The sequence below is a fragment of the Salarias fasciatus genome, chromosome 20 (genome assembly GCF_902148845.1).
Source record: "Salarias fasciatus chromosome 20, fSalaFa1.1, whole genome shotgun sequence".
NCBI lineage: Eukaryota > Metazoa > Chordata > Actinopteri > Blenniiformes > Blenniidae > Salarias > Salarias fasciatus.
In genome coordinates, this window is record NC_043764.1 from 1,905,458 (window position 1) to 1,929,457 (window position 24,000).

General features: G+C 51.1%; 1 protein-coding gene across 1 annotated transcript in view; it reads left to right on the forward strand.

The window, feature by feature from the left end:
• Positions 1-24,000, forward strand: part of srms (src-related kinase lacking C-terminal regulatory tyrosine and N-terminal myristylation sites) — a 27,995-nt gene continuing 3,995 nt past the window's right edge. The window contains 7 exon segments of the mRNA XM_030119224.1: positions 1-466; positions 468-700; positions 3,917-4,038; positions 8,329-8,495; positions 17,818-17,965; positions 18,044-18,202; positions 23,805-23,986. Coding sequence (XP_029975084.1) covers positions 296-466; positions 468-700; positions 3,917-4,038; positions 8,329-8,495; positions 17,818-17,965; positions 18,044-18,202; positions 23,805-23,986 — 1,182 coding nt within the window. The 5' untranslated portion in view covers positions 1-295.

A 24,000-nucleotide genomic window follows, 5' to 3' on the forward strand; every position in this document is an offset into this window, starting at 1 on the left:
CGGTGCAGCTCGGGCCGCCGGGGCGCTGCCGGGTCTCCGCAGGGACGCGATCCGGCTCGGATCGCCTCCGCTCCCGTTTCCGCATTCCCGCGGCCGCCGCGCGCACCGCAGGCGCGGAGCCCCGCGTCCTGATCTCAGGAGGGAGAACCGGTCGGTCCGGATAATCCGCCCGCAGCGCCGGGCGGGCAGAATGCAGCCAGCCGCAGAGCCGCCGAGCCGCAGGAGCCACGGGTCCGGGACCGGGACCGGCGCCGCGGCGGGTGAGGACTGATCCGGATCCGGATCCGGCCCCGGGATGGAGAGCTGCTGCCGCGCGTGCATGCCGTGCTGCGGCCGGCTGTGGAACTGGATCTGGCCCGACCTGCGCTACCCGAGATCCGGCCTCCCCGGCGGCACCGCCGGCGGCCCGCGCGACCACGTGATCGCCAACCCGGCCGCGCTCGGCGCCGAGATCAGCACCGTGTCCGGGGGGGGTCCGCATCCCGTCCCCCCGCCGCCACCCGCCGCAGCTCTACGCCGCGCTCTTCGACTTCGAGGCCCGCAGCGACGACGAGCTGACGGTGCGCGAGGGGGACAAGCTGTCGGTGCTGGAGAAGCGCGGGGACTACGTCCTGGCCAAGAAGCTGACCGGGTCCCTGGAGGCCGGCCTCATCCCGGCCAGCTACGTGGCCCTGCTGCAGGACGAGTTCGCCAAGCACAAGTGAGTCTCCGCCTTCTGGGGGGCCGTGGGGGGCCGTGGGGGGCCGCTCCGCCCTCTGGGGGGGCTTCTCTCCTCCACCCTCTGGAGTTGTCCCCCTCCCTCTCCATCCTCTCCCCTCCTCCCTCCAGCTGACTCCTTCAGCTCTGCTGATCGGTTCATCATTGCTCCAGTGACTGACTGATCGGTAGGACTGGTGGCTGCAGATCAGTTATTTAAGAAAAAGAAAAGAACATCTGGACCTGGACAGCTGGGACAGCTCAGACCGGGTCCTCTCCTCATGTGGAGTTTGCATGTTCCTCCTGCTTCCTCTCAGTTTCTAGTTTTCAGCCTGAAAACACGAAGCTGCCCGAGACCAGGTGTGTTTAACCACAGCAGAAAACTTGAGTGGGTGGAGCCATGAGCGAGCAGGACCACTTGGACCCGGACCACCTGGACCTGGACCTCCTGGACCCGGACCTCCTGCGTCTGTACAGGAAGTGGATCCGGCTGTTCTATTGTCCGTCCTGCGGCTGAGTTCAGGCTCCGCCCTGCTCCGTCACCGGCCGTCTCCGGACAAACAGACACGCCTTACCTGAACCTGGAACACCTGTTTTTACTCTGAGGGAAGAAACCAGAGTCGACCAGCAGGCACAGGCAGAACATGCAGACTCCGCCCAGAAAGACGGAACTGCACCTCCTCTCGGCGCCGACGCTCTGGAGTTCCTTCATTTTAACATTATTTATTTTTACTGTTTGAGCTGCTGAGCTGCTCCACCTGGTGGAGCCGACCCGGCTGGAGCCGGCTGAACCCGGCTGAACCCGGCTGGAGCCGGCTGAACCCGGCTGAACCCGGCTGAACCCAGCTGAACCCAAGTGAAACCAGTCAAAACCCGACAGACCCAGGCAAACTCTGTCTGACTGAGTGTTGGGATACTCTATTCTTGGTCTTGACTCAGTCTTGGCAGGTTCTGGTCTCGGTCTTGGCAGGTTCTGGTCTTAGTCTTGATCCAGTCTTGGCAGGTTATGGTCTCGGTCTTGGCAGATTCTGGTCTTAGTCTTGACCCGGTCTTGGCAGGTTTTGGTCTCGGTCTTGGCAGGTTCTGGTCTTAGTCTTGACCCAGTCTTGGCAGGTTCTGGTCTCGGTCTTGGCAGGTTCTGGTCTTAGTCTTGATCCAGTCTTGGCAGGTTATGGTCTCGGTCTTGGCAGATTCTGGTCTTAGTCTTGACCCGGTCTTGGCAGGTTTTGGTCTCGGTCTTGGCAGGTTCTGGTCTTAGTCTTGACCCAGTCTTGGCAGGTTCTGGTCTCGGTCTTGGCAGGTTCTGGTCTCGGTCTTGGCAGGTTCTGGTCTTAGTCTTGACCCGGTCTTGGCAGGTTTTGGTCTCGGTCTTGGCAGGTTCTGGTCTTAGTCTTGACCCAGTCTTGGCAGGTTCTGGTCTCGGTCTTGGCAGGTTCTGGTCTTGGTCCTGACCCGGTCTTGGCAGGTTCTGCACATCAGAGGCGCTGAGTCGGAAACTGACCGTTTTCCATCCAGGAGCAGGAGTTCAGTGAAACAGGAAGAAGGCGGAGCCTCCGCCTGGCGTTCACCAGCGAGGCTCCAGATCGGGGGTGTCCAAAGTGGGTCCTGGACGCCGCAGCCCTGCATGTTTTCATGTCTTCCTGCTTCAACACAGCTGATTGCAATGAGGCTCATTATCAGGCTTTCTGCTGGACTTGGCCATGAATCATCATGAGATTCAGCTGTGTTGAAGCAGGGAGACATGGAGGACATGCAGGGCTGCGGCCCTCCAGGACCCGCTTTGGACACCCCTGCTCTAGATGCAGCAGCAGGAAGTCCATTATTCATCCGGCCTGCAGGAGGCGCCGCCAGAGAACCAACCAACCAACAACCAAACGGTTGACGGACCAACCAACCAGTCAGTCGAAGAACCTGCTGTACTGTGGTCCCGCCTGCTGGTCTTTAAGGCTGAGGGCCTGAGGTCCTGTTGGGGTGGGGAGCAGCAGAACGTGGTTCCACCAGCTGGTCTCAGGATGTGTTCTGTCTCCGGAGCGGTGGATCCTCTCTGGAGCCGAACTGAAGCCACGGGCTCTTCAGGAGTTGGTTAAATGGGATCCAGTGTTGGTTTGATGGGATCCAGTGAAGGAATCAGTCCCAGAGTTTCCCAGCCTGCCGAGCGGTATGCCAGCAGACCATGGTCTGAAGCCGGTCTGGTCTTTAAAGGACTCAGTGTCACTGACTCACAGTCAGGATTCACTCCGGTACTGAAACCAGAAGGATCCGGTTCATGGAGGAGGATTTCTTTTTCTTCTCCTCTTTTTCATCGTTTTATGGAACCAAACCTTCTGGGGGTCGGTTCACAAACCGACGGCGCTCTGAGTAACTGAAGACACAACTTTTCGAAAACACCGTGACTCCGTCTCCATGGAAACGGCCGAAAACACAACCTGCTGTAGCAACACTGAAGTTAAAGAGATAACGGGATCAAACTGAAAGCCTTCTTATTTCTTCTCTTCTCTCTCTTTCCTTCTTTCGTTCTTATTGCCGTTACGCTTCTCGACACGCCGTCGTTGGTCGACGACTTTGAAATATTGAGTTCAGTTGAGAAAAGTCTTGATCTGTTCTGCAGGCGAGTCCTTCAGAGCTGCTTTCTGCTGGTTTTCAACAAGAAATGACCAATGATGATAAGTGAGAACCGTTCTGACAGCTCACTGTCTGGAGGGATGAAGAGTCTCCGTCCAGCTTCCTCTTCCTCCCTGGCGGTCTCTGCTGAGACTGTGATGTCTAACAGACAGCAGCTGAAGGAAGAATTTAAAGGATTAGAGACAGTAAAGCTGTCCTGGACTCCGTCTTCAAGCAGTCCCTAGTCTCTGGTCTCTAGTCTCTAGTCTCTAGTCTCTAGTCTCTAGTCTCTAGTCTCTAGTCTCTGGTCTCTGGTCTCTGGTCTCTGGCTCTGAGCCGTTCCTGTTCCTGCAGGGTTTGTTTGTTGTGAGTTTCAGTGAAACCTGATCCTCATTCGGAGCGCTGTGCGGTTCATCGGGTGTAGCGTCAGGCGGAGCGTCAGGCGGAGCGTCAGGCGGAGCGTCACACCCGCAGCGCTGCGCCTGATGACTCAGGGAAACCGGCGTTTTTCTGCTGTGAACAAACCGGAGCCGCCTCCTCCTGCTTAACGCCTTCTGCCATTGTTCTCTGTGTCCCTCACCCCTCCACCCTCACCCCTCCACCCTCACCCCTCCATCAGGTGGTACTATGGGAACATTAACCGGATGAAAGCCGAGAAGCTGCTGCTCGCCGCCCAAAACAAAGATGGCGCCTTCCTGGTTCGCATCAGTGAGAGTCACAGTGACGAGTACACCATCTCTGGTGAGGCTGCGCCGCTCCTCCGCCCGCATGACCACACATCCTCCACCCGCTCCTCCACCCGTTAATCCACCCGTTAATCCACCCGTTAATCCACCCGCTCCTCCACCCGCTCCTCCGCCCGCTCCTCCGCCACATGACCACACATCCTCCACCCGCTCCTCCACCCGTTAATCCACCCGCTCCTCCGCCCGCTCCTCCGCCCACATGACCACACATCCTCCACCCGCTCCTCCACCCGCTCCTCCGCCCACATGACCACACATCCTCCACCCGCTCCTCCACCCGTTAATCCACCCGCTCCTCCGCCCGCTCCTCCGCCCACATGACCACACATCCTCCACCCAATCATCCACCCGCTCCTCCACCCGTTAATCCACCCGCTCCTCCGCCCACATGACCACACATCCTCCACCCGCTCCTCCACCCGCTCCTCCACCCGTTAATCCACCCGCTCCTCCGCCCACATGACCACACATCCTCCACCCGTTCATCCATCTGCTGGTTCCACGACTCAAACATCCAGGAACAAAAACTTGTTTCATTCATTGAACTTTTCTTTCTCTTTTTTCTTTCACATGAAAAACTGAGCCTCTTGTTTCTGAATTCATGAGATAAATATTAGAACGACAACAGAAAGTGAAGAACCTCAGGCAGCAGGATCCTTCCTGGGGGGCGGGGGTTCAGAGTCCTTCAGGGCCCTAAAAACCGACAGAGGGAGGATTTTCCCGCTCCTGTGGACACCTCCACCTGCCTCCTCCACCCCTCCCTCCATCCTCTCCTTGGCTCCTCCCCCAAACTGCCTCCCCCACCCCTCTCTCACTCACCATCCCCATCAACCCCCCTCCTCCTGCCTGTCCTCCACCCGTCCCTCCGTCGCCCCCCTCCACCCTCTGGGGGTTGAAATGCTGCTCCTCAGTCTTCACTGATCTCGTCCTCCTGAAATTTGAAACGTGCACGGTCGGGACTCTGCCGTGCACGTGCACTTCCTCTGCTTGGTGACACGTGCACACCAGTCGCAGGTGTGCACGTGTCCTGGTTCCTCAGCCGGGGGTCTCTGATGTTCTGGCGTTTGGAGGGAAGTTCTGAAAACGGCGTCTGTTTCCGTGGAAACGGGCGCAGTGGGCGTGTCCAGCCGCAAGTCCCCGCTCTCCGTTGCTTTTAGCCGTGTTCAAAAAGCTGTTTTCCGCGGCTCCAAGCAGGTTGTAGGTTGGATTCCCTGTGTGTCCTTGAGCAAGGCAGGCTAGGCTAACAGGCGGAGTCCTGAAACCCGCCTGAACCAGACCACAGTCAGGTCCTCTGACGCCGTATCACTAGCTAGTTACTTCATGAAAAGGTAACTCAGTTAGTAACTCAGTTACTTAAACCAAAAAGTAATGCATTACTGAAAAAGTAACTTTTCAGTTACTTGTACAGGTTTTTCCAGCTCTCTCAGTAAAAGACGGGTGACTGACTGACTGAACTCCTGCAGCCCTGGTTCCAGTCTGGACTGATGTTTTATTACAAACCGTTTCAGTTCGTTTCATCCTCATCCCTGAAACTAACTACTAACTAATGGAATATTATCCACTGAGCGCCAACACAAACACCAAAGTATTTTTTTCAATGACTGTTTATTTTAATCAACAACAGCCTGGAAAACAGTAAAGTGGATTAAAGACAATATAGACATTCTGACAGAATCTATTATTCAGAATGAAGTTTCACTCAGCACCAAGAACTTCTGTTAAAGACAAAGAATGAAATATGAAATGCAGACTGACGCATATCAGTACAAAAACAGCCAATTACTGCATATCACAGGAAAACAAAACAAAAATCCCTTTTGCACTCTGTAAACAATGTTCAAAATGAAAAATCAAGAAAAAACAGAAACAATGTGCTGCAGAAACGCACAATGAAGATAAACGTGCATGTTTCAGAATAAATAAATTGCCAGACATCACAGAAACAGTAACGATTAGCCTTCGCGTGCATCTCGCTCCTCAGCGCCACCAGTGCGTCTAGATCCAAGATGGCGGCGGTTACGCTCGTGCGGTTACGCTCAAAGATGTCTCCCAGCTGGATGATGCCTCAGTCATGTGTAACATATCAACAAACTTTATTTAAACTCCAAAAATTAACAACAAGCCCACAAGATGGCGACAAGAGGCAGCACATGACATCCTGGGAACAGGGCCGGCCATTAGGCTGGGCATCCGGGGCACTTGCCTAGGGCGCCGAGCCATAGGGGGGCGCTTGATGAGACCGTGAGGCGCACCGCCCAGGGTGCGCCGCTGTGACGGCCGTTTGAGCAGCGCACTGCTTGGTTCGCTCGCTCGCAACCCCCCCCCCCCCACCGCTCAACAACTCTCGCGGCGCGACTCTCCGCGACACTACTACGGGGCGCTCGCGTCGGGCTTGCCCAGGGTGCCTGAGAAGCCCGCGCCGGTCCTGCCTGGGAATGACGCTCTTTCCCTCCTCCAGAGGATTAGGAGGTTTGGTCAGAGGAGCTGGATCAGTGGGAAATTACCGCAAAACGGTAAGGAAATAAAACGTGTTGTGTTTGGTTGAACAGCTGAGAGGTTTGGTGAAGAAGCAGAAACATGATCTGAGCAGCTGCTGTGAGTGAAGCTGGGTTCTGGCTGGTTCTGGTCCTGAAGGGGGGCGGTCGCTCAGAGAAGACTCTGCTGCTGCCTCTGAAAGTTCCATGAGACCCAGCATGGTGGAGCAGACGGGCCTGGGCCTGGAGGTGCTGGGTGGGTGGGGGGTCAGAGTGCAGCTGGAGGTCAGTCAGTGAGATGAAGGCTTCTGGTTTGAGACACAGTTGAAAGAAAACTTCCTTTCAGCACTTTAGTCTCTTTTTCCTCCTGGTGAAGTGGAGCAGACGGCTGGATCCGGCACGGGATCTGTCGGGCCGAACGGGTTGAATAAAGGAATTAAATCATACTAGTCTAAGTAGTATTGCTACATGGAAGAGATTCTTTTATTTTTACTGAAAATCATGCCTTGTAAAAAAAAAAAAAAAAAATGTTCCAGGTGTGAAATAATGCGACTATCTGCAGGACTGGAGACTCTTCTGCTCTGCCGTCTTGCTGCTCATCAGACCAGAGCAGTCGAGCTCTGACCTGAGGAGAGAGAGCACCGAATGCTTTGTTTTCAATTCAGTTAAACTTTATTGATCGCTGGGATGTTACAGGACCTGTGCGCCTGTCATGAAAACGCTGTATGAAACCTCACCGAAAGGAACGGAGTAACGCAACGTCTGGTAACGGAAACGGAGATACCGAGTTAAAAAAAGAACGTGTTACGTTACTAGTTACTGAAAAAAGTAATGCTGTTACTAATAATGCATTACTACCCAACACTGATCACCAGGTGACCTCTTCCTGGGTCACCAGGTGACCTCTTCCTGGGTCACCAGGTGACCTCTTCCTGGGGACCTCGGAGGTCTGGGTGGTTCATGTTCTACGATCTGAGATGGATTCAAAGTCTGCTAGAGGCTCCGTCAGACGCTGAAGTGGATCCGATGACAGATTCAGTGTTTGAAGCTCGGGTGTGGTTGCTCCGCCCTCTGTTGGTGAGGTTAAGGTTTGGGTGTGGTTGCTCCGCCCTCTGTTGGTGAGGTTAAGGTTTGGGTGTGGTTGCTCCGCCCTCTGTTGGTGAGGTTAAGGTTTGGGTGTGGTTGCTCCGCCCTCTCTTGGTGTTTAGTCTTCATTCACTGACTCGTCTCTTTATCTCCAGACTTTCTCAGGAGTTAGTTTTTCCTCGGATCGTCGGGGTTCAGACTCAGAACAGCTGATCAGGAGTTTCCTCAGAAGATTTTATTTACAGAAAGAGAAACTGACACCGAACCCAGACCGGTCCGGTTCTGCAGAAAATACCCGTCTAAACCGGTCTCCAAGTTCTTCTGATACAGAAAACTGAGACTGAGGCAGGACGACTGTGGGAACCAGCAGACTGAGCAGAACTAACCAGAAACAACCAGCACTAACCAGAACTAACCAGCAGTAACCTGCACTAACCAGCACTAACCAGACTGGGACAGAAGGGAACCAAATACTACCTGAACCGCAGCCCCACCACCTCCACCCAGCGAGGGGCGGAATTCTGGTTTTGAAACTTCATGAATGTGTTTTCTTTTAGATCCGTGTCTCTGCTAACTTCAGTTAAATTTCTAATTCATAGATTGATGGAGGGCTGGGCGTGTGGAGGGATGGAGGGGTGGCTGGATGAGGGATGGCTGGGTGAGGGATGGATGGATGAAGGATGGATGAAGGTGATCACAGACCCTGGTCCCTCTCTTCCCCGCAGCTCGCAGCGAGGGGAAGGTCTTCCACTTCCGGATCCAGCGCTCGGCCATCGGAGCGTACTTCGTCTCGGATAAGATCTCCTTCGGCACGCTGGGAGAGCTGGTCTCCTACTACCAGAAGAACCATCGCAGCCTGGGGGTCCTGCTGCAGGAGCCCTGCGCCCAGCAGGTAACGTGACCCCCCCACCAGAGGAGGAAGATGCTCTATAGTCTGAGGAGGAAGATTAAACCTGTCCAAAAAAAATCCTTATCTCAGATTTTCATTCAGTCCGGCCTGGTTCCCTTTCTCCAAGCTGTACAATGACTGAATCCACCGGTTCCATGTAGCTGGGGTCGTGGTTCAGCCACAACAGCGGAACTTGTATTCTTGACGTATCGGCGAAATTGCCTGAAAACACGTGGTTCAAATTTTTCTTTAAAAAAACGACACAGCTATTAAAGTTATGGCAGAACGGCTGGTACCAACTGAAGGCTTAGAAAGTTTTCCTTCACATGACACGGAGCTCATCCACCGTTAGAGGGTCTGGAGTTCTCTGTACCACTGCAATATGTACATTATGTTGCTTTGGCAAAGGTGGAAGGAAGTAGGCCCCACACTGAGTGTGCAGTGTCCACCCAACCATCTGACCACTCATCTTCAAGGCTTCATGTCTTTAACATTCCTCCAGAATGTGAAGACCCTTCTCAACAGCCTGGACGGTTCAGCAGAACCACGGTTCTCCTGTCAGAGATCAGGTCTCTTCAGAACTCTGCCCTCAGGAGGAAAAACTACATTTCTTTCTCAGACAGATGGTCAATGTCCTCAGAAAGCTCCGTCCCTCTGGCCTGGGGTCTCTGACAGTCAGAACGTTCAGACGTTCTGTCTTTAAGGCAGAAGAACATTGAAACGTTCCTCGTCTCCCTTCAGTCTGAGTCCAGAGCTTCAGTCACTCTGGTTCCTGTCAGAGTCTTATTTCTTCTTTGGTTTTTAGCGAACAGGAAACATGTTGTAGAAGAGAATGAAGAGAAAAAGCATTTTACAGTCAGAAGAACCTTCAGGTTCTGATTCTCACGTCGTTCTCACACTTCTAAGGAAACTGTTCTCATTTTTAGTCAAACACAAACTAACTTCATCCATCAGAGTCAATAAACAAAACAAAAAAGGAAAATCAGATGAAGCCACAGAGCTGGAAGTGAAGCTGGAGCCTCACAGCTCACTGCTTCACTGGTCCCCCCGTCTGTCCTCCCGTCTGTCCTCCTGTCTGTCCTCCTGTCTGTCCTCCTGTCTGTCCTCCCGTCTGTCCTCCTGACTGTCCTCCTGTCTGTCCCCCCGTCTGTCCTCCTGTCTGTCCTCCTGTCTGTCCTCCCGTCTGTCCTCCTGTCTGTCCTCCTGTCTGTCCTCCCGTCTGTCCTCCTGTCTGTCCTCCTGTCTGTCCTCCTGTCTGTCCTCCTGTCTGTCCCCCCGTCTGTCCTCCTGACTGTCCCCCCGTCTGTCCTCCTGTCTGTCCTCCCGTCTGTCCTCCTGACTGTCCCCCCGTCTGTCCTCCTGTCTGTCCTCCTGTCTGTCCTCCTGTCTGTCCTCCTGTCTGTCCCCCCGTCTGTCCTCCTGACTGTCCCCCCGTCTGTCCTCCTGTCTGTCCTCCCGTCTGTCCCCCCCGTCTGTCCTCCTGTCTGTCCCCCCGTCTGTCCTCCTGTCTGTCCTCCTGACTGTCCTCCTGTCTGTCCTCCCGACTGTCCCCCCGTCTGTCCTCCTGTCTGTCCCCCCGTCTGTCCTCCTGTCTGTCCCCCCGTCTGTCCTCCTGACTGTCCTCCCGTCTGTCCTCCCGACTGTCCCCCGTCTGTCCTCCTGTCTGTCCCCCTGACTGTCCCCCCATCTGTCCTCCCATCTGTCCCCCTGACTGTCCCCCAGTCTGTCCCCCGTCTGTCCCCCTGACTGTCCCCCAGTCTGTCCCCCGTCTGTCCTCCCATCTGTCCTCCTCGTCCTCCCGTCTGTCCTCCTGTCTGTCCTCCCATCTGTCCTCCTCGTCCTCCCGTCTGTCCTCCTGTCTGTCCTCCTCTCTGTCCTCCTCGTCCTCCTGTCTGTCCTCCTCGTCCTCTCGTCTGTCCTCCTCGTCCTCCTGTCTGTCCTCCCATCTGTCCTCCTGTCTGTCCTCCCATCTGTCCTCCTCGTCCTCCCGTCTGTCCTCCTGTCTGTCCTCCTCTCTGTCCTCCTCGTCCTCCTGTCTGTCCTCCTCGTCCTCCTGTCTGTCCTCCTCGTCCTCCCGTCTGTCCTCCTGTCTGTCCTCCTGTCTGTCCTCCTCGTCCTCCTGTCTGTCCTCCTCGTCCTCCCGTCTGTCCTCCTGTCTGTCCTCCTCGTCCTCCTGTCTGTCCTCCTCGTCCTCTCGTCTGTCCTCCTCGTCCTCCTGTCTGTCCTCCCATCTGTCCTCCTGTCTGTCCTCCTCTCTGTCCTCCTCGTCCTCCTGTCTGTCCTCCCATCTGTCCTCCTGTCTGTCCTCCTCTCTGTCCTCCTCGTCCTCCTCTCTGTCCTCCTCGTCCTCCTGTCTGTCCTCCTCGTCCTCCTGTCTGTCCTCCTCGTCCTCCTGTCTGTCCTCCTCTCTGTCCTCCTGTCAGCAGATCCATGTCTGGTCTTCATGGTGCTGCAGTGTGTTCTTGACTGATGTTGACAGCTGATCCGACTGTTGATCACCGATACAGTGAAACGGTGCCGTTGTGTTCTGGAGAGAACCACCGTCAGACTGAGAGTCAGTCAGTCCAGATCAGCCTGATCTGTTCTCTGGGAAACTGAGCTGAGTCCAGCCTCACTGAGCGTCTTCCTCTGTAACGACGCTCTGAGACGCTGAGACGCTCTGAGACGCTGAGACGCTCTGAGACGCTGAGACGCTCTGAGACGCTCTGAGACGCTGAGACGCTCTGAGACGCTCTGAGACGCTCTGAGACGCGCTGAGACGCGCTGAGACGCTCTGAGACGCTCTGAGACGCTCTGAGACGCGCTGAGACGCTCTGAGACGCTCTGAGACGCTCTGAGACGCTGAGACGTGGACGAAGGGACATGCAGTGAGACGAGCTGTGAGGAAGACCGCTCTGTGAGCTGCTGGAGGTTTGCTGTTTGCAGAATTGAGCCGAGCCACTGGAGGAGAACTGAACTACCATCCTGACGCTTGACTGAGGCCACCAGGTGGCGCTGGTGGTCCAACCTTTACATTATGGTTTAACTTCTCTTTATTAGTTCAGTTGCTGGTAGAGTTGCTGGTTAAATTCCTGGTTGAGTGGTTGATCTTTTATGAGGACGAGTGTTCTGTGCCGTGCCGATACCGTGACCGATACCGGTGTCGTTTATCGTCTCGATATCGCTGCTTCTTCAGAATGAAGTTTTTCTTTCACTCAAGTTCAGCTGGTGATCACTCCGTTTCCTGTCTTCCCTTCCAGTGATCGCTGAGTCCAGGCTGAGGACACACACACACACACACACACACACACACACACACACACACACACACACACACACACTAATCAGGATCAATTCAATAGACGGATCAACATTTCCACTTGACCTTTGAACTCTGGTCCTGATCACTGCCTGATTCATGTGGATTCAGGAGGAAAAGGTTAAAGGTCAGCAGCCGACTGACGACTTGCAGAGTTTTGTTCTGGTGGGTTGTTGTTTATTGGGTTGTCGTCAGCGGAGACCGACTGTCTGCCTTCTGATCAGTCAGAGGACGTTTGACTGTAAAACTACAGGAGAATCGGTGAACCATCAGCTTCCCGGCTGTACAGCAGGGCCGGACGCTGTGGGCTGTGACGCTGTGGGCTGTGACACTGTGACGCTGTGACGCTGTGGGCTGTGACGCTGTGGGCTGTGACACTGTGGGCTGTGACACTGTGACGCTGTGACGCTGTGGGCTGTGACGCTGTGACGCTGTGACGCTGTGGGCTGTGACGCTGTGACGCTGTGACACTGTGACGCTGTGGGCTGTGACGCTGTGGGCTGTGACACTGTGACGCTGTGACGCTGTGGGCTGTGACGCTGTGACGCTGTGACGCTGTGGGCTGTGACGCTGTGACGCTGTGACACTGTGACGCTGTGGGCTGTGACGCTGTGACGCTGTGACACTGTGACGCTGTGGGCTGTGACGCTGTGGGCTGTGACGCTGTGACGCTGTGACGCTGTGACACTGTGACGCTGTGGGCTGTGACGCTGTGGGCTGTGACGCTGTGATGCTGTGGGCTGTGACGCTGTGACGCTGTGACGCTGTGACGCTGTGGGCTGTGACGCTGTGATGCTGTGGGCTGTGACGCTGTGACACTGTGACGCTGTGACGCTGTGACACTGTGACGCTGTGGGCTGTGACGCTGTGATGCTGTGGGCTGTGACGCTGTGACGCTGTGACGCTGTGACGCTGTGACGCTGTGGGCTGTGACGCTGTGACGCTGTGACACTGTGACGCTGTGGGCTGTGACGCTGTGACGCTGTGACACTGTGACGCTGTGGGCTGTGACGCTGTGATGCTGTGGGCTGTGACGCTGTGGGCTGTGACGCTGTGATGCTGTGGGCTGTGACGCTGTGGTACTGACGCTGTGCCGTTGTGGCCAGGGCCCGACCGATATGGCTTTTTTGAGGCCGATTCCAATATTTGACAGAAAAAAATTCCGATATCAACCGATTAATTTACAAATTGTTTAATGAATAAAATGACTTCTGTTTTGGTCCCTTAAAGGTGCATTAAGGAGTTTTACAACCTTAAAAATACTTATTTTCCACCATAATATGTTCCACATTTTTAATGATGTGTACAATGTGCCCTGACATATTCATTACCAGAACCTCTAACAGGCTAAACTGTCACTTGACAGTCACAGTGCCGGTCCGGCTCCAGAGTTTTTTTGGGGAGAATTTGAAAGGAATGACGTAATGCTCGCTCCAGCTCCTTGAGTTTCATTTTGTCCGCCATTACTCCGCCAGATGCTTGAGCAGGATCTTCCAGAAAGTCAGAACAGACTGGCTTCTGCCACAGCACTGCCACAGCTCCACACAGACTCCACCAGGGAGAAGACACTTACATTTTACTTGAGCGCTACTAAACGAGCGAGGACGGAGTCCCCCTCTTCCGTGCACATGAGCCACAGGGACGAATTTTTCACTAAGCTGCATTACGCCCAAGGCCTGCAGGGGGCGCTGTTTTGCATAAAACGTGCAAACCCTTAAGGCACCTTTAAAAACAAAAAAATACAACATAGAAACGGGTAGAAACGAGCGCTCCCGCCGGCGCAAACTGCAACACTCCATCGGTTAATCATTCAGGAAAAACACACTCATTCTACTACTGAATGACGACACGTGGACAACTTAACGTCAGGGTAGACGACGTTGAAGAGCCTGCAAGATTTGAAATGGCACACCTCAAGGCCCCCCCCCCCCCCAAGCTCCTCCTACTCCAATCAGTGCTTGGCCCAACGCCACACCCCCACCAACGTGACCGCGCATCTCTACTCATGTTCTCAGTGGGACCCGCTCCACGCCTCGGGTGGCCAGACGTCCTCTTTTGCCCGGACATGTCCTCTTTTTCCGTCCTGTCCGGGGCGTCCGGGCGGGTTTTTAAATTCAAGCAGATGTCCGGGGCTCATGTTTCTCAGCACGTGAACGGAAACTGACCGGCGCTTTGCACTCAGTACTATGATACTTCGTTTCACGACGTCATTACCGAGAGGACACACACACACACACACACACACACACACACACACACACACACACACACACACAGACGGAGCGGAGCAGACGGGGCTGTTCAGACAGCGGAGCACGGCCTCTGATTGGTTCCTGAAGAGCGGTCCGGCCAGATTTTTTCCGCACCTTTTTCCGTCCACTTATTGTACTGACCTCTCCCAGGCGGCAGGGAGCGTTTCACTCAGTATGACTAAAAGTGCTTTTGGACAACAGTAGAAGCACTCAAATAATTAAAAAAAAGCAACATTTTAAATATTTTTCCAAACGTAAAGAAACGAACGAAAACAATAGAAAAACACTTTTTGTTCAGGCATTAGCCTGTTCGCCTTTTCAAGGGCCGTCAGCGTCTCGCTGCAGGACCACACCAGTGTCGCCGGTGTCGTGCCAAAAAGTGATTCTCTGCCAAAAACTGGTTTCCGGTCTGCAGACAGCTGAAAAGCGCAGCGTCTGCGGCTCTGCTTCAGTCTTCATCGGGCTCAAACGAGCCTGTTTAGGATCATGGAACGATGTTTATTAGTGTTTGTGTTGGATAGCCTCCTGTACGTCCAGCTGCCTTATATCGCTGTTAAATAGGCTGGCTGGTGATTTTAATCTGGCTTGTAGTTACGCTGATAAAGACGTGACACCGAGGTGTTCTATGTGTTCTTTTTTTTCTGCACCAAAATTACTAGATTGCTCAACAGAGTAATTCGATCCCAAGCAGTGTTTCCTACAGTTTGAAAGTTGAGTAAAGGGACATTACAATGTCCAATTCAGCTTATTTTGCTGGCCAAAAGCTGATTCATGCCTCTAGTATTGCACATAGAGGGATATTTTGCCCCAAAATTATTAAATACAACACAGCAGAGTCACATTTACAACATCTGAGCACAACCAATACTTTAAACCACTTGAAAATTGAGTAAAAGGACATTACAATGTCCAAATCAGCTTCTTTTGCTGGCCAAAAGCTGATTCCGCGGACCGGAAATCACCGGCAGGTGAGACGCGCCGCATGCAGGCGGTTTGTCTGCCACTGTGTGGAGGGTTGAGGTGATGCTGGGTTCCTCTCTGGCTGCTGGACGTTGGGGCGTCGCCAGACGTTCCCAGATGACTCCTCATCGGTGAGACCCTCGTCTGCCGTCACCTCCATATATAATGGAGTGGAATATAGCAGCGTTCTATCGGCAAAAACCCAGCCGATGATCAATATTTTGAAAAGGCCTCATATCGGCCGATGAATCGGTCGGGCCCTAGTTGTGACGCTGTGACACTGACACTGTGATGCTGTGATGCTGTGATGTTTCGACGCTGTGACGTTGTAGGCTGTGACACTGACGCTGTGATGCTGACGCTTTGACGCTGTGATGCTGTAGGCTGTGACGTTTTGATACTGACGCTGACACTGTGACGTTGTGACGCTGTGACACTGACGTGACGCTGTGGTACTGACGCTGTGACGCTGTGACGTTGTGACGCTGTGACGCTGTGACGTTGTGACGCTGTGACGCTGTAATGCTGTGACGTTGTGACGTTGTGACGTTGTGACGCTGTAATGCTGTGACGCTGTGACACTGACACTGTGACGCTGTGATGCTGTGGTGTTTCGACGCTGTGACGTTGTAGGCTGTGACACTGACGCTGTGATGCTGACGCTTTGACGCTGTGATGCTGTAGGCTGTGACATTTTGATACTGACGCTGACATTGTGACGCTGTGATGCTGTGACGCTGTGACGTTGTGACGCTGTGACGCTGTGACGCGGGGATGAGTGAAACTTTTTTCAGAAACCTCAAACCAGGCTCGTCTTCTGGTCACTTCATTGTTTCACCTTCACTCGTCCTTTTCCAGGATTTTAAAATTTACTCAGTTTATTCTTTTCATGTTCCTTAATATTCATTATCAATATTCATTATAGAAAAAACTGTCTAAATGAAATTTTAAAGAATAGAATCCGTCCGGCTCAGGTCAAATCATTAATGATATTAATTAGCTGAAAAGTTCAAATCGTAGTTTTCATTTATCTGTGAATCAGTCGTTTGTTCTGTTCTTCAGGCACTTTAAGTCTTCTTTAGTGTAAAACGTTGATTTTGTGGTTTTGTTTTTGTATTTATTACGGTTTTTATTTTAAAATATTTTAAACTTTTCAAAACTCACCAATGAGTTTCCAAAATGCTTCCCGTTATTTTCTCTTCCTGCTGACATTTTTTACTAAAAGATTTAAAAAGAAATGAAATAGAATATGAGATTCGAGTCAGAGTCTGTCTGGTTCGCTGCTCGGTCCGAGCGTCGGTTCAACGCCGCAGAATTTCAAACATTTCCACATCTTTGTAATTTTTAATTTTGTTTTTATTTTATTCGTCGTTTTATTTTGAAGGGCGCTGCCGCACTTCACCGGGGTTTTGATTTCTATTTATTTTGGTGAGAATAATGTTTTTGGGTTTTTTGTTTTGTGGTTCGGTTGTTTGGTTGTTTTCTGGGGGATTTATTCCTCTTTACTGTATTTATTTGTTTTTTTCGGGGTTTTACTCTGACATGTCTGTTTTCACTTTGTTGGGTCTTGGTTTCTGGTTTGTTTGGTTTCAGTTTTTTAACCTCACATTCTGTTTGCTTATTTATTTCTGATTGTCTTGTTTTGTTCTTTTCTTGTTGATTCGTCTGTTTGAATCTTTTTTTTAGTCAGTTTTTCGTTGTCTTTTCTCGGGACGGTTTATTTTGTCTGCCTTCTCTCCGTTTGGAGCTGAGCTCTCTTTACTGAGGAGTTGACGGTTTCTTTCTCCGGTTGTCTTCAGTTTCTGTCTTTCGGGAAGAAAAGCCTCCTTCTGGTTTCTAACATTATTAATTCACTTGTTCATTTCACATGAACTCTTTCATTTCCCTGACGTGTTGATTTGAATTCTCTGGTCGATTATTCTAATAAATTTGGAACAAAACGAGTTTGTTTCTTTGACATTTATTCATTTGTTCATTATTGATCCTGTCGATGTTTCTTCACTCATTCATTCTGGAGCTGAAACTCATGTCTTTTCTCAAGACAAATACAGATAAAATGCCACAGCAGGAATTTTTATCTTTTTTTTTCAAGCCAATTCCGGTATTTGATACATTTGTTTATTTGAACAATAATGCACATTAAATTAATACCTGGTTAGTTTCACAGGAAAACGACAGTTTGAGCATCACTGAGTTTCACTCGGGACTGATGACGATTCCGTCTACAGATGAAAAACATTTCAGAAACACTTTCAGATCCTGGACTTTCGGTTTTTGTGACTTTTGAGCTGAAATCATCAAGAATAATGAAATAAAGCTTCAAATGTTTCAGGTGGAGTCCAGGAAGAAGAAACTCCTTCCTCCTGCTTCTGAGACAGACTGGAGCAGCCTCGGGTCAGGGTCAAAGGGTCAGGGGTCAGGGGGTCAAAGGGTTAGAGGGGTCAGAATTACGGCTCAGTTTTCTGACTTCACTGGGGTTCAGCGACCCTGATCCACGTTTGGCTCTGACTCCTCTCGCAGTCGTTGGTTCTCACACTTCTTAGAGCTGTCTGACAGAGCGAGACGTCCTCCGTCGGCTCCGTCGGCTCCGTCGGCTCCGTCAGCGGGCGGAGCAGGGAGGAGGAGCGGCGTCCGGCGGCTCGGAGGTTCTGGAACCATGAGAACCACGACGAAAGACGGAGTGGAGACGATGTTCTGATGGAACAGCAGCGACGGAGCCCGGCCTGACTGTGTGTGTGTGTGTGTGTGTGTGTGTGTGTGTGTGTGTGTGTGTGTGTGTGTGTGTGTGTGTGTGTGTGTGTGTGTGTGCGCGCAGCGGGAGCTGTTCGACATGGAGCGCTGGGAGCGGCCGCGGGAGGAGTTCCGGCTGGTCAGGAAGTTGGGCGAGGGCCACTTCGGCGAGGTGTGGGAGGCGCTGTGGACCACGGAGAACCGCAGGGTGGCCATCAAGACGCTGAAGCAAGGTACCGGGGGGGCGGGGCCAGCGGGGGGGCGGGGCCGGACGCTGTGAGGGTGACCTGACGGGACGCTGTCCCCCCCAGAGGACACCAAGCAGGACGAGTTCGTGAAGGAGGTCCAGGCCCTGAAGAGCCTCCATCACCCCAAACTGATCGAGCTGCTGGCCATGTGCTCCAGAGGGGAGCCGGTCTACATCGTCACCGAGCTCATGAGCAAGGGCAGCCTCAAGGCCTACCTGTCCTGTGAGCCAGCACACACACACACACACACACACACACACACACACTCCACAGCCTCCGTCACACGGCTTTCCTTTTCATTTCAGACCTTTGAGCAGATCTTTAACTGCAGCTGTTTGTTGGTTTGTTTGTTGGTTTGTTTGTTTGTTTGTTGGTTTGTTGGTTTGTTGTAGTTTTCTGGTTCTGGTTCTAACTTTAGGCCTCGTTTTTGCGACAACAGTTTCCAGTGGAAAAGGGAAACTTTTGTGTTTGGTGTTCGTCTCTTGGAGATCTCTGAAAACGAGACTTTTATAAAACGCTGCCACTCCGTTTCCGTGGAAACGAGTGAAAACGAGACGTTGAGGGAACACTCAGGTTCTACCTCCGTGGAGACGGTTAACCTCTGCTGGTCCCGGACGAGGAGAACTCATGAGAACAAGGTTCTCCTCCCGGTCCATGCTCTCCATCATTAATGTCTAGAACAGGGGTGTTCAACCTGCGGCTCTGGAGCCACATGTGGCTCTTCAGCCCCTCTGCAGCGGCTCCATGAACTCTTCACTCCATGATATCTGCACTGTCAGACATTTCACTGTAAAATTACAGTAAATTATTGGTTAATAATTGAATTGCTTTGACAGCAATTAGCTGTAAATATTTTCACAACAATTTACCGTAATTAATTCACAGCACTTTACTGTAACTGTTCCACAGTAATTTACAATAAAACAACAACACTTTACCATAAATTCATGGTTGCCATGCAGGAATTACCGTGATGTAGCAGTAAACTAATGTGAAATAAGAACAGTAAATTGCTGTGAAAATATTTACGTTGAATTACTGTAAAAGTAATTATTAACCAATAGTTTACTGTAAATTTACAATTTAATTATTCATTCATTCATTATCTGCCGCTGCTCCCTTTCGGGGTCGCGGGAGCCGATCTCAGCTGCGAGGGCGGGGTCGCCCTGGACCGGTCGGTCTGTCGCAGGGCTGACATGTACAGACAGACAACCACTCACGCCTAGGGGCAACGTAGGGTGACCAGTTAACCTGGCATGCATGTGTTTGGACCGTGGGAGGAAGCCGGAGTGCCCAGAGAGAACACACAGGGAGAACATGCAAACTCCACACAGAGCCTGAGCCCCGGCCGGTATTGAACCCAGGACCTTCTTGCTGTGAGGCACGAGCACTAACCACTGCTCCACCGTGTGGACTCAGTTGAGTTATCAGTGGAATATATTGAAAGATCCATGTGTTGATTGTAGTTTTACTGCAGCCTCTCTCTCACTTTATGCTTTATTGCACTTTATGACTTTTTTTTCACTTTTTATTCCACCTTGATAAGTGCAAAGTGCAATATCACATTTAACAGGAAACTTTCCAGGGCAAACATGCTTCCAACATATTCAGAACAAGCATACGAGCTCCTTTATAAAATGTGTAAAATTTGCAACAGCTGCATGGTCCCAACGCCGCTCCTCCTCAGTCGGCCGTGGCTTCATCAGGTCACCTGAAAGAAGCAGCTGTGTGCTGTCATACAGATGTGGAATGCTGAATGTGTCACTGAGACGGTGAGGAACTTCCAATGCTCAAAGGAAAAATGATCAGAAAAGACCAGAATCAGAAGAGATGGAGATAAGATACAAAATTTAGCAAAAACATTCTCAAAACATCAGTCAGCCAGTTACAGTAAGTAGAAATATGTAATGACTTTATTTATAAAATTCATTTATAAAATATTCACAGTTTTCACATTTTTCCTACAAATATAAAACCTTGTACAGTCGAGCAGCCTGGCAGCTCCTGTGACCGCTGCACATGGCTGTAAAACAGGATCCCTGTTTCATACAAATGTTGCAGCAAATTTTAAACTTACTTCTGCAATCACTACATGCTGATTTATCTTTTTAACAACTTACATCAGTCCCAAGCATGATGGAGGTTTTGGGGTCTTTGAAGCATGCCATCAGGAGTAGAAGGCCTGAAAGCCAAACAGCCTGGGCACAAGCCGTTCATGGATCAAGGAAAAAAGAAGAAAAAAAAACACTGACGTTATATTAGCCTACATGCTGCTCTACTGAGAATTTCACATGCAAGACGAAAGAGAAATGTAAGCTAACGTTAGCGTGGGTGTTTTGCACCATATTAAACCATCTTGCTAACGTTACCTCAGCCTCAAATCAAAATGTGGAGCAAACAGTGACACTCAGCGTCCCTTCAGCTCACACAAACAGTTCATCGAACCGACTGACTGCTGATCCTCCGTGTGGCCGTCCCTCGCAGCCGTGGGCGAGCTGGGTGTCACGCTCATTTCAAATGTCAGCATAGTGAACAAAGGTGGAAAACGAGGCGAAATGACCTTCTCTTGTTCTCCAGGCGGGTGGTATCAAGTCCATGCTCCAACAGTTAATAAAATATGAAAAAATCAGCGGCAGGTCCCACAATTCAGTGCGGTTCATGTAATTTGCTGTGTTTTTGCGTGGAGAGTCTTAATACGGTATTTTGCACTGAAATAACACAATAAAATGCTGTGAAATCCCAGTAATTAAAACAACAAACAACACAATAGTTTACTGTGATGGGACTGTTTTTATAGTAAACTTCTAAATTACAGCGTCATACATGTGAGCATTAAAGTTAAATCCTGTAAAGTAATAATACTGCAATTTAGAGTGAAATTTTACAGTTGACTATTGTGAAATCCTGGTAATTTTTTTTTTTTTTTAACTTATTTTTAAATTATTCTATGATTCATCACTCTGGGTTCAAAAGGGATTCAAAAAAGGTTCAAGGAAAATTGGGAAAAATAGAAAAAAAAAACAAGAAATGAGGAAAAAATGATCGAACAGCTTAAAAAACCTGAAACGTCTCCAATTTCTAACATAAGAAAATGAAATATGGCAGAAAAAACAGAGAAAACTGTTTAAAAAGAAATAAAATGGATAAAAGAGCTAAAATTTTAAAACTGTCTACAAAAAAAAGCTTGAAAAGAACAAAACTGTTAAAATCAGGAACAAAAACCGGTTCATTGAAGTAAAAAGTTCTCTGTTCTGAGCTGTAAAAGCTTCATGATGCTTCATCAGAGCTGGTTTCTGTCTGAAGCCTCCTGAGCTGCTTCTCCTGGTTTAAAGGTTAAGGCCCAATCCCAATTCTCTGCTTAATCCTCACTCCTCAACCTTGATCCTCAATCTCAAATTAAGTGCCTCCTAAAAACAAGTGTTAAGGAATGTAATGTCACTTGGAAATGGGACAACCCTTAAAGACAGTTACGTCCTTGGACCACAGGGGGCAGCACTGCGCAAGAGGGTAGAAGAAAGCCGAAAGAAGTGCAGCGTCTCCTGTAGGAAAAAAGTTTAGCCAGGGGGGAGCGCGCGGCGGGGAGTTTTTGGACCGTCGGGAGGGTGCTAGGGGCTCGCGCGACGCTTCTTTGGACCGTCCGAAGGAGAGAGAGCGCACACGCGTGGACCGCTGTTTTTTTCCCCTCTCCGTTGTCAAGGCGCTGCAGAATTTAGCGCGGTGGTGGTGGTGGTGGGGGGTGGTGGGGCTGGCAGCAGTGATAATTTTGGTCAATGATCCATAACAACGCCCTTTATAACTGTAAGTAATGCGCCCTGCATTAGAAATGTTTAACATTTTGCATGTGTGACCTTGTTAATAAATGCATTCAAATGAATTTTCATGATTTCTTTCTAATAGCCTTTGTAAATATTATCTGTGATAGAAAGTTAATACAACTACTCCCAAAGTAATATACACCATTTTTTATTAATAAAATAACAGCAAAACGAACTATTTAACAAGCATTCTGGATTCTCCTTAATTCCAAGGTAGGTCTGGTAGAATCTCAAATTAAGGGAGATAACGTCCCTTAGTCTCGCTCCTTTCCTCAACTTGTTTAGGAATGGGACAACACTTAACTTCACGGGAGCGCGCATTTTGAGGAATGAGGAGTAAGATTGAGGATTAAGCAGAGAATTGGGATTCGCCCTCTTTATGGCTCCAGAACAGCTGGACTCCAGGAACCAGGAGAGTTCTGTGTTTCCCATCGCTGATGTTCCAGTGTATTGTTCTCTGCAGCACCCACTAGTGGCCAGGCATGGGAACTGCAGGGTTTTCAGTGTTTCTATGGAGACGGTCGGTGTTCTCTGACAGACCCGCAGTGTGTTCTCTTGGTGTTGTGTGTTCGAGTAATTGTCTGGAAACCTGTGACGCCTGAGCGGAGAAGAGGAAGTGTTGTTAAAACGGAGCGAGGGTTCCAGTGGTCACGTTCTGCTGAAGCTGAAGCTCTTCCTCTCTGTTTGGAGGCTTTCAGTGAAGCAGAGCAAAGACGACGAGTTCTGCTCAGAAATCAGATCAGCTCAGCTGGAAGAAGGAAAGCGTCTCACTGAGACTCGTCCTCCGTCTGAAGCTGAAAGACGCCTGAGTCCAGCTGCCAGGAGGTAGAGTCCGGTTCCCTCGGCTCTGGATTTAAAGAGGGCAGAGATTTCACCTCACCTGGCTTTAATACCCCAGGGAGAGCTAAATCACCTTTACCTTATTCAGAAACAGGAAATGAACGGGGGGAAGTGAACGTTGTTCGCCGCCGACGAGGAAGTGTCTGGCCTCGGTTAAAGGAAGAGAACAAACCGACGGCTCTTCGTATTTAGAGGAATTTAATTAATCCTGCCGTGAAGCGACGACTGCGCCGGCGGGCGGCTTCACGCGACGGAGTCCTGCAGTGGAAACCACCCGAACCGGCTCGGCCCGGTCTCCAGACCAGGTCCACCGGCCCCGAGTCCCGCCGAAACCCACCAGTCCCAACCAGTCTGGAGCCAGAGCCTCAAACCAAACCAGAAAGCAGCTGGATCCAGTCAGAAAGCAGCTGGATCCAGTCAGAAAGCAGCTGGATCCAGTCAGAAAGCAGCTGGATCCAGTCAGAAACCAGCTGGATCCCATTAGAAACCAGCTGGATCCAGTCAGAAACCAGCTGGATCCCATCAGAAACCAGCTGGATCCCGTCAGAAACCAGCTGGATCCAGTCAGAAACCTGCTGGATCCAGTCAGAAACCAGCTGGATCCTGCCGAAAGATCAAATCCAGAGTAACATGAAACCAGTTCAGAGTTTGAATCTAAAGTCCAATGAAAGCTAACTACAGATAACCAGTCTGAAATCAGATAAGATGAACTGAAAACGATCCAAAAGCTATTCAAAGACCAGCGAGAGATCCACCAATAGATCCAGTCTGAGTGTAGCGTGTCCTCCGGAGTCCTGAGAACCGGAGTCCTGAGAACCGGAGTCCTGAGAACCGGTCCTTTGCGTCTTTGAACCCGGACCGGCTGGACGGGGGGTGAAGCCTGAAGCAGAACCTGGACGACGTTTTGAGACAAACTGGGACCGAGAGAAGCAATAAAGAACTTTTCAAAATAAAACTCGATGCAGACTAAAGCAAAGTTCTGTGTACGTTTTCAAAATAAAAGTTTAATTCTCTCTGTCTTACTGGGGACTAAACGGGTCCCGGCGGTTTGTTGACCCCTGGTGGAAACGTCGTGGAAACGAGGCCAAAAGTTAAGATCCAGAAACATCCTGAAGCTCAGTGAGAGGTCACGACCTCTGACCCTCTGCCCCTCTGCCCCTCCCCCCCAGCGGCTGAAGGCCAGGTCCTCACCTCGGCTCACCTCATCTACATGGGCAGCCAGATCGCCGAGGGCATGGCGTACCTGGAGGACCGCCACATCGTGCACCGGGACCTGGCGGCCCGGAACGTCCTGGTGGGCGACGAGCTGCTCTGCAAGGTGGCCGACTTCGGCCTGGCTCGCATCATCAAGGTGAGCCGCCGCCG